The sequence below is a fragment of the Stigmatopora argus genome, chromosome 8 (assembly GCF_051989625.1).
Source record: "Stigmatopora argus isolate UIUO_Sarg chromosome 8, RoL_Sarg_1.0, whole genome shotgun sequence".
Classification (NCBI taxonomy): Eukaryota; Metazoa; Chordata; class Actinopteri; order Syngnathiformes; family Syngnathidae; genus Stigmatopora; species Stigmatopora argus.
The window spans coordinates 18,121,469-18,132,708 of record NC_135394.1 but is presented as its reverse complement, the minus strand read 5'-3'; the positions used below and the strand labels follow the sequence as shown (position 1 = coordinate 18,132,708).

The following is an 11,240-nucleotide window of genomic DNA, read 5'->3' as shown; positions in this document are numbered from 1 at the left end:
GGTTTTCTCCAGGTACTCCACGTTCCTCCCACATCCCAAAAACAACCATGCTAGGCTAATTAGATGCTAACTCGGCCCATAGCTATCATTGGCCTCCAATTGTCTGGCCAACAATTTCTCCCCCCTAGGCTCCGGCACCCCCCGCGACCCTTGTGAGGATGAGCGCTCCAGAATACGAATATTTGAAGGGCCAACACCCGAATTTCAACTAATGACCCGCTTGCACGACCGGTTTTGTTCCAGTACTTTGTTTTGTTTGTCCCTAGCCATGAACAAGATGGCGGGCGGCGTTAGCGCGGCATCGTAAAAAGTCGGTCGGCGAGGGAACAATAACGGCGGCGCCCTCCCGTTAATCGGGTCAGACGACGGCCCCCGTCACGACGAGCGCGGCTCGTTGTTTTTGAAGCCGGGCGCCGACCCTCCCCGCGCGCGGCCCGGCTCGCGTCGCGTGTCAGGCATCTGTTGCGGCTTGTTAACGCGCTAATGGGTTAGCGGGGGGAGGCGGCGCGCCCATTTGCGTCCACTTAACCCAAAAACGCGGATTTAGCATATCCGGATTACACGGCGGCGGGAAGCTCGGACGGAGTCTTTCTGTCGTCGTCGCGTCCGCTCGCTGCCGGGTCTCCGGATCGGACGCCCGGCGCCGAAATACCGGCGTTTGCGTCCGTATGGAATTGTGTGTTAGTTTTTGGGTGCTTAGGGTTTGCTTCCTGTTGATTTTAGAGCATTCCGGGGTCACTTCCTGTTGATCATGGGTCATTTTGGGAAGCTCCAGGGTCACTTCCTGTATATTTTGTTTGGTTTCTGGGTAACTTCCTCCTCATGGGTCACTTTCTATTCATTTTTGACCAATTACGAGTCACTTCCTGTATATTGTGTTTGGTTTCCGGGTAACTTCCACCTCATGGGTCACTTTCTATTCATTTTTGACCAATTACGAGTCACTTCCTGTATATTTTTTTGGTTTCTGAGTAACTTCCTCCTCATGGGTCACTTTCTATTCATTTTTGACCAATTACAAATCACTTCCTGTGTATTTTGTTAGGTTTCTGGGTAACTTCCTCCTCATGGGTCACTTTCTATTCATTTTTGACCAATTACGAGTCACTTCCTGTAGATTTCAAGGCATTTTTTTTCTAGTCAATTTCTGTTCATTCATATATTTGAAGTTGATTACGGGTACTTATGGCTCACTTCCTGTTAATGTTGGGAAACGTCCTTTGTATTTTAGGAAGTAAGTTTATTTTTATCTTAAAAAGTCATAAATGACTTGCAATGAACACATTACAGCGACAAGAAATGTCATTGATTACCGCCTAAATAATTATTGCAACTTGGAATTGATCAAGAAAACTAATTATTTTTTGGGGTCGGGAACAATCACAGCCAGTCCGAATCGATTCGTCGTCATAGCAACCAAAGAGTTAACACGCATCCTCCCCCAAAAATTGCGAAGGCAAACGCAAATCAATTCTATTCTATTCATTTTTTTAAATTTATTAATTCTATTCAAAGTCTATTGTAGTCAATGCGGGCAACAATAATTTTAGCTACAACAACGACATACTGGAATGAGTAAACATTTTTGGCTAGATGAACACCACTAGTTTACCGAGAAAAGTAGTCCACTGATGAAAGTACGTGCTCATTTGAATAGAAACCATGCCAAGTCAATTGGGTGCGCGCACACACACACACACACACACACACACACACACACACACACACTAACACACACACTAACACACACACACACACACACACACACACTAAAACACACACACACACACACACACACACACACAAAAACAGCCCCCCAGCCGCCAGAGTAGAAAAAAAATAATAATTAACCGCCTTCCCACCCCAAAAAGAATGAGCAAATCACCATGGTAACATCAACATGGCCATCAACTGCTCTGGGATCAGCCACGGAGCGCCCCGTCAATCACCCAGACGAACGCGTCCCCGCCAACGGCCGACCCGGGATCGGCCCGGCCGGCCGAGCGGGACTCCCTAATCCCGCACCGCGGCGTCCGTAGCGCGAGCGTGTCGGCGCTGGCCGGGGTGAGCAAAGGGGAGGGTCTTATCTTTAGCGCGCTTACCTGCAGCGGGGTGGCCGAGGCCAAGAGCGTCCAGCAGATCCACAATGGCCGCATGTCGAGCTCCTTTCTTGCTGCCTTTCTGCCTTTCTGCCTTTCTGCCGCCCGCTCTGGCCTGGCCTGGCTTGGCCTCGCTTGGCCTCGCCTAGTGTCTCCTCGACTGCGAGCCTCTGCGCTCGGCTCACCAGCCAGACCCCCAGTGAGCCCACTATCTCCTCCTCCTCTTCTTCCTCCTCCTCCTCCTCCTCCTCCTCCTCATCCGCGCTTTCAAACGCCTCTCTGAGTCCCCCTACAGGCCAAAAAAATAACGATAGGCCATTCCTTCAAAGCGACTCTATCGGCAGGGGCGGTCATGGACAAACACAAAAATATAACATATTGATTTTTTGGGGGGCGGGGCATATACATACATGCTTAAATACAAACAAATAATTTAGCTAACACTGTTGAGCACAGATGAACTTTGCTAACGCTTCCACATGGTCACATAGAACACTGACAAATAGAATTTTGCTAACACTTGGACTTGCTAACAATAGGAACTTATTTAATACGGTTGAGCAGAAAATCCGAATTTGACTCGCTAACATAGAACAGTGACAAATAGAATTTTGCTAACACTTGCTAACATAGAATGAGGACAATAGGAAATTATTTAATATGGTTTAGCAGAAAATCAGAATTTGACTCGCTAACATAGAACTGTGACAAATAGAATTTTGCTAACACTTGGACTTGCTAACAATATTATTATTTTGCGCCAGAATTTGACTGGCTAACATAGAACAGTGACAAATAGAATTTTGCTAACACTTGCTAACATAGAACAAGGACAATAGGAATTTATTTAATACGGTTTAGCAGAAAATCAGAATTTGACTCGCTAACATAGAACAGTGACAAATAGAATTTGGCTAACACTTGGACTCGCTAACATAGCACAAGGACAATAGGAACTTATTTAATACAGTTTAGCAGAAATATATAGAAATTTGCTCAGAATTTGACTGGCTAACAGTGACAAATAGAATTTGGCTAACACTTGCACTCGCTAACATAGAACAAAGACAATTGGAACTTGTTTAACACGGTTGACTAGGAATAGGCAGAGCTGTCAATCTTATTTTCCCCTCCCCCAAAACATTGGACGTCCATCGACGCTAATGGCGCCCAATGAGTTAACGCGCAAAGGAGGCGGAGACTGCTTTGGGAAATGCTGTCCGTCTTTTAGAAAAAAAAATGGAACAAGTCGGCTTTGAAAGCACGGAGTGAGGAAGAACATGATGATGATGATGACGACCGTGATTTGGCACACTGAAACGCGAGGGGAGGATTTACGCAAAAAAACAAAAGACAAATTGGAACACACAATGTGTGTGTGTGTGCTTAGCTAAATGTGTGTTGTGTTTGAATATTTGCTTCTTTATTGCTGGAATAATTAATCAATAAATAAGTCAACAACAACAACATAAACAGCATGATTTGAATGAGGCAAAATAATATTTTTATCTTGGGTATATTGTTATCATTTGTTTCAAATGTGCTTTCATCATGTTGTGTCAAAAATTCAATTTGGTGGTAAAAAAGTCTTTTTTTCAAACTCAAGGGCGAAGTCGTCTTATATTCGGGCCCAATACAATGAAGGCTAATGTAGTCCCCAACCAGACTTGCTGTCTGGGATAGGCTCAAGCACCCCCGCGTATGGCAGATGAATGACTAAATCAAAGCAATAGGCCAATAGACGTGTCTAGGTCTAGGCGAAATGTATCTTTAAAAAAATTAAACAAAAAGGTTATCGGAAGTGATAAAAGTAAGGCACGTGGAAAGTGTCGTGTGGTGCGTTCAAGTGTGTCGCGGTCGTTGCATTTGCGTCGTTTTCCCAAATGGCTTGTCGTGCTTCTCATTTCTCTCTTTGGGCTCTTGTTGTTTCTCTTAAGTAAGCTTTTCTCTTTTTGGGATGTTTGCCTGCGGGCTTTTTTCCTCTTCATCTGGTTAGTGGCTGAGGACCCCCCACAAACCCCCCCTCCATACTGCCCCCCCTCTCTTCTCACAAACACGGACAAAGCATTAGGTACAGCCACCACAGCTCTTGGCACGTGTTTTGTTTGTCTTTTTAAAGGCGCCCGCGATGCGTTCGTGTCCTTCACGGATTTTAGACGCTCACTTTGCTCATGCCGCCCACCTCGGAACGGATAGACGTCCAATTCGTTCTACATAGGAACATGAAAATGGTCATTAGGAGAGAAAAAAAATCATGAAAAATGCAAAAGAAATAGGCTCAATTATTTCTAAAAAATGATAAATAAATAAAATAGAGGATACGGAAAATAAAAGGCAAATATAAAAAAAATGATAAATTAAGATTTGGGGGGGGGGGGGGGGTATTTTCCCCAAAAATATTTCTGTATTATTCATCTTTTTAATGTACAATTTTTTTGTGATGCTGTAAGATAAGATACATATATATTTTTTAAATATTTCATTTCTTTATTTTTAATTGTTTAACTTTTAAACATTATTCTTAAATGATTTTTATAGAGTTGTTGTTATTTTTAATGATTTTTTTTAATCTTTACTATTATTCTAAATTGTTTTTATATTTATTGTTATTTTTAATGACTTTTTATCATTTGTTCCCATTTTTTCCAATTTTAACTATTTGTCAATGAAATGTATATTCTGTATTTTTGGGGTTATTTGTACTATTTTGTCCGTTTATTTTTCTAATCTAAATTCAGGCCTGACCATCCAATTCTCCCATGCGTATATTCTTTATCCTCCATTTTTGTCTCCCAACCGCCCTGGAGAAAGGGAATCCTATTTTCACTCCTTTCAACGGCAACAGACAATTTGACGTCCAAGTTTTGATTTGCGAGGCTCCGTTGCGATGCGGCGCTAGCATTTTATTTATTTATTTTTTTAGGGGGGGTGCGACTCGCTAAGATTTCTCACGCGTCTTCCTTCCCGCTCTTTGCCGTTTGACGGTCGTCTCGGCGCGTCGCTCGTTCACGTCGTCCTGATTACTGAGCGCGCTCCTCAGCGCTCACCACTGTCAAGTCCAATTAGATGACAGCGCTAGCTTAGCGCGCCAGCGTGCGGTCGTCCCACAGGCGGCCCACTTTCCTCATCTTTGTAAAAGCAAATTATACCCATTTTTATTGCTTTGTTTTTTTGTGTTTTTTCTCCTCAAACGTGCAGTGCTCAAATATACACAGTGTTAGGAGTCCAATCTGTTCGGGCTAGGAGAGTCGGCGGCCATTAGAAATCCAATCTGAGAGAGACGGTGGCCATTTTGGGTCATTTGCTCTTGGCTTTAGGTGGCATCATATTCTTTTGAATTTGGGGGGTCAATCTCTGATGATATTGGGCCTTTTCCGGGTCACTTCCTGTTGGTTTTAGAGTCACTTCCTGTTTGGGGCAATGGGGGCTCATTTGTTGTTCATTTTGGCGAATTTGCTGTTGGTGTTGCGTGGCATTTTCTGTAGAATTTGGGTCACTCTGATGATTTTGGGCCTTTTCCGGGTCACTTCCTGTTGGTTTTAGGGTCACTTCCTGTTTGGGGGCATGGGGGGTCATTTGTTTATTTTGGCCCATTTGCTCTTGGTGTTGCGTGGCATTTTCTGTAGAATTTGGGTCACTGATGATTTTGGGCCTTTTCTGAGTCACTTCCTGTTGGTTTTAGAGTCACTTCCTGTTTGGGGCAATGGGGGCTCATTTGTTGTTCATTTTGGCGAATTTGCTATTGTGTGGCATTTTCTGTAGAATTTGGGTCACTCTGATGATTTGGGGCCTTTCTGAGTCACTTCCTGTTGATTTTAGAGTCACTTCCTGTTTGGGGCAAGGATTTTGGGCCAATTCTAGATCCATACATGTATAAGAAACCATAATTATGCACCAATAGTTTTGTTTGCAAACATACTTTCCCCCCATGGTAACAGCCGTGAAAATTGCTAATGCAGTCGTGCTAGTTAGCAATTAGCATTAGGAGCTAACTGGCATATTTTGCGAAATTTTTACCACGATAGAAGCTCAACACATTCGCTCTCTTAAAAGCTTGACGAGCATTATGCTACACTCCCAGTTAGCGTGTTAGCTCGCTAACGTTAGCGCGTTCACTCGGTCAATTGTTTATCAACCGAAAGCATTTCAAATTTTGGTGTGTTTGGCACCTCAAGTAGTCTGAATGATGATTTAAACATCTAAGAAAAAATATAAATAAAAAGTTATCCTCATTGGAGAAGACGAGCTATTTAGCTAGGGCGCAAAGTTAGCAACGGCAAAATACGCGTTCCTCTTCTTCACAAATGTCAAGTATTTCCACGTGGGAAGTGATGAAGAAGTGTTTTTAGGAATAGCGTGGCGCGGAAAAGTGGGCCACCTCGGCCCCGCCCACCGCCGTCGTCAAATGAAAATATGAAATGGTTCAACGGCGGGATAAAAGTTGGGGGGAAAAAGATGTGAAATGGAAGGCGCTTACTTATTCAGAGGCAAAGCCGCCACTATGTGGGTGGCTGGCTGGCTGGCTGGGACGCACGCCTTCTTTCATCCTTCATATCTCACTTTGGAGTTTGTGTCTTCTCCCCGCGGGTCGCGGGGGTTTTCTCCGGGTACTCCGCATTCCTCCCACATCGCAAAAACACCAATGCTAGGCTAATGGTATGCTAGCTTTGGTTGTTTGTTTGTCTCCTTGTGATTGGATGGCCAACAATTTCTTCCATATGGTGCCTGTAGTCATTTGGGATAGGCTCCAGCGTGTGCGGTCGATTGGTCACCAGTCGATTGGTCGTGGTCTTTTGGTCGCGGTCTTTTGGTCGCCCTGACCGCGTCAACGGGCGACCAAAAGACCAGCAAACAAAAGACCGACGACCAAAAGACTGGCGAACAAAAGACTGGCGACCAAAAGACCGGCGACCAAAAGACCGGCGACCAAAAGACCGGCGACAAAACAAGGTAAAACAAGACGGTGTACGCATGAATAAAAGCCAACAGTGGCAATGAGCCGTTTCACTGAGCCCAAGTGTGAGTGTACAAGAGTGTATGTACATGCGTTGCTGTCCCTTTAAGAAGCGACATCAGTTCAGTCGGGGTCTTAACAAGTTCTCCAACAAAAAACAATCAAAGTCCGGGAAATTTGGAGCTTTTCTTTAGCCTAATAATTAATAGGGCATTAAGTATGACTAAATAGTAATTCACAGTTTGTATTTAGGGAATTTGAGTAACGATTTAAATGGTAATTATCAATAACCTTCCGGACGACCAAAAGACCGGCGACCAAAAGATTGGCAACCAAAAGACCGGCGACCAATCGACCGTGTACCCCCAAAAACACAAATGCTAGGCTAATAGTATGCTATCTTTGTTTGTTTGTCTCCTTGTGATTGAATGGCCAACGCTTTCTTCCATATGGCGCCTGTAGTTATTTGGGATAGGCTCCAGCACCCCCTGCAACCCTTGTGAAGTTCAGAACATGAATCAATAACAGATTGGCGGATTTCGTTACCCGGATTAGAAAGATTTTTTCGCTCATCGGCGTGTCGTTTCCTGAGAAATTGTCAATTCATTTCCATTTTTTGGGGGTCCATTAGCCAGCTAGTCGACTAACGGCTAATAGCTAAGGGCTAACGGCTAACGGATTATCCAAAACGACTGATTATTTTGGCGTGACGACGACGACCCCTCCTGCCCAACCCAAACAAATTTGTCACGGCCAACTCGGCGTTTGGCTGGGCGCCGTTAGTTACCGCCACCACGTGACTCTCTGGAGCGCGGCGGCCATTTTTCATCCCCCCTCCCCCCTCAAAGCGCCCCCCCGCCGCCGCCGCCGCCGTCTCATCCATCATGGCCGGCCTGCAAAATTAACAACCGCGCGTGAATCAAAGTTTCCCCGCGGGAGATCACGTTTGTGCATAAAACAAGATCTCTCACACGGAATAAAAAATATTATTATTAGTTTATTTTTGCGTCCGTTCGGGGAGATTCGCTCGATGCCGGATCTCCGTTTGGACGCTGCCGCCGCGATTGGGTGGCTTTTTTTTTCTTTCCTTTTTTTTCCCTTAGCCGACGCTTGAAAGCGTTTGGGCGACTGCGGCAAAGCGAGACGGAAGAAGCGAGTGGGCGTTCGGCAGCAGTTTGAAGCCACGCGCTTCTAATTAAAAGACGCCAGCTGCCGAGCTGCCAAGTTGTCAGCGACTGGCAGCGACTGGCAGCGACTGGCAGCGACTGGAAGTGACTGGCAGCGTTTCCCCTTCCTCTACTTTCTCCTCCTTCCAGAGAAAAAAAAAACGCCCTAAACCGTTACAAGCGTCCAATGGCGTGGCCGGAAATATAGATTTCTTTCCCTCGGGTGTCCAAGGCATTCAACGTGGGAGGGCTGGTAGTGAATCGTTCAATCGTTGGCAGAGCGTCCCACTTCGAATGGCTTAGACGTATGTTGGCGTCAATGAGAGATGACAGGTTAAAAAAATGAAAGACCTGTTGATTTTTTTTTTTTTTTTTTTCATCGGTAGGTGGGATTCTGGTTCGTTTGGTTCACTTCCTGTTCAAGATGATTCAATTCCAGGTCACTTCCTGTTGACTTTTGGCCATTTCCAGAATAACAATTATTGATTTAAAAGAGGGAAGATCAGGAAATGTAATATACATCTATACTCTTCATTTGAATTTGATCCTAAAACAGAAAGTCGCCACTCATCATTGACTTTCCCGGGCCACACAAAATCATGCGGCGGGACAGATTTGGCCCCCGGGCCACCACTTTGACACATGTGATGTAAACATTAAGAGGAGCTGTCGGCGGAACATTTTTGGCGACGCGCGTCGTCAAGTGGCCTTGAAAGGCGTCTTTGTGCTTTTTTGACGCGGCGCGACAGCTTCTGGCTTTCGTATGTTAATGCTCGGCAAAAGTGACTCGCTCGGCGCAAGGACGCTGATGAGAAGAAGAAAAAACATCATTCTGAAGAGAGAAAAATTGCTTTTGCAAATTGTAAATAATTCATCCGCGGCTGGAGAAGAAAGAACGACAAACGGGAACCTCCGCCGTCAACCGCTTTCAATCATTTCGCCTCTTTCCGTCCAATTAAAGCAAGGGTGTCAAACTCGGGTTGGTTCGCGGGCCGCATTAACGTCAACTCCATTTCATGTGGGCCGGGTCATTTTAGATATAATATTTAGATTTTTTTTTTATATATAAATGGATTAAAAGAACTGGATTAAAAGCCTTGAATAATCATTTTTTATAGATCTAAAACAATGTTTATTAGAGCTTTTTTAAAATATATTTTTAGATAGAATATTTAGATATTTTTAATAAATGGATTCAAAGAACTGGATCAAAAGTCCGGAATATCCCGTTTTTTAGAGATCTAAAAAATGTTTATTTGAGGGGTTTTTTCTTATTAAGGGAAAATCTCTCTGTTCCACATTAAAGTGGAAAATAGAATATATTTTTAGATTTTACAAAATGATTTTTGAACTAAAAAAATGGATTAAAAATGACAATTATTGATTTTAAAGGGGGAAAATCAGGAAATTTAATATACATCTATACTCTTTAATTTGATCCTAAAACAGAAAGTCGGCACTCATGATTTTTTTTTTTTTTTACATATTTTTAGATTTTACAAAATTATTTTTGAACTAAAAAAATGGATTAAAAAATGATAATTATTGATTTTAAAGGGGGAAATCGGGAAATTTAATATACATCTATACTCTTCATTTGAATTTGATCCTAAAACAGAAAGTCCGCTTTCATGATTGACTTTCCCGGGCCACACAAAATGATGCGGCGGGCCAGATTTGGCCCCCGGGCCGCTACTTTGACACCTGTGGGTTAACTCAGTGGTTGGGCAGTTTTTCATTTGTTAGCTTCATGATTTTCACTTGGTGACTCATTGTCAGTGTTACTCATGAGTTAAACAGCAGTTTGGCTAGTTTGTTAGCTGACTGCTTCACGATTCCTATTGGCTCAGTTGACTTTGCCAGCTAGCTGAAGGATAGCCAATGTTTTTTTTGCGTTTGCTCAAATTTCACCTCGGCTGTCATTTGACTATTTTTCGGAGCACTCGCCCATGGCGTAATGGCGACCAGTCAATGAAGAAAAAAAAGAAAAAAGTTGAGTGACAGCGCTTTTTTTTCCCCCAAAGTGAGATCTCAGCATGCCGGTTGCCGGGGCGACCCGTCTTAAAAAAAAAAGAGACTCCGCCGTTTGACTTTATCGGTGACTAAATTTAGGCTGTGGGGGTTGAGTGAGGGGGCATGGGGGGTGGCGAGGGGGGTGATAAGGGGGCGTAACCACCTGACTTTCAGGAACTGCAAAATGTGCCGTTACCATGGAGACCCATCTTTGTCTTCAAGGGACACTTTGCTTTTTGCACCAAATGTAGCCATGTTATTCACTCTTGCCACCAGAGGGCAGTAAAGCATCCGATGGGTGTCCTGAGGGTCACATCCGGCCGGACGCGCACCGCTAAAGTAAATCTTGGTGTGTTTCATGCCAGAATTTAATTGAATTTAAATCTTTACTGACCTATAATTGCCCCCCCAAAATGAACAGGAAGTGACCCATGTTCATTCACCGACTCCTTTTTCAACCCGATTGGACGTTCAAAGCCGTCAATTACACCACAAATATGAATGAGTTTTAGGGCATTCAATTTGACCTCACTTCCTGTTGACTTGTGTGTACGTCCTTTAATTTATAGGCCACTTCCTGTTGATATAGGAACATTTCTAGGTCACTTCCTGTTGATATAGGAATATTTCTAGGTCACTTCTGCTTGATATAGGAACATTTCTAGGTCAATTCCGTTGATATAGGAACAATCTAGGTCACTTCCTGTTGATATAGGAACATTTCTAGGTCACTTCCTGTTGATATAGGAACATTCTTAGGTCACTTCCTGTTGATATAAGAACATTTCTAGGTCACTTCCTGTTGATATAGGAACATTTCTAGGTCACTTCCTGTTGATATAGGAACATTGCCAGGTCACTTCCTGTTGATATAGGAACAATCTAGGTCACTTCCTGTTGATATAGGAACATTCCTAGGTCACTTCCTGTTGATATAGGAATATTTCTAGGTCACTTCTGCTTGATATAGGAACATTCAACCTCCCATTGAAGTGACCAGGAAATGTC

General features: G+C 43.7%; 1 protein-coding gene across 2 annotated transcripts in view; it reads right to left on the bottom strand.

The window, feature by feature from the left end:
- The window catches only part of LOC144078513 (cadherin-2-like), a 36,160-nt gene extending 33,837 nt beyond the window's left edge, over nt 1-2,323 (bottom strand). The window contains exon 1 of one of the 2 annotated variants that reach the window (XM_077606611.1): nt 2,103-2,323. In XM_077606611.1, coding sequence (XP_077462737.1) covers nt 2,103-2,156 — 54 coding nt within the window. In that variant the 5' untranslated portion in view covers nt 2,157-2,323. The remainder of the gene's footprint in view (nt 1-2,102) is intronic. The other variant, XM_077606610.1, reaches the window with a different exon arrangement.
- Nucleotides 2,324-11,240: the final 8,917 nt, after the last annotated feature.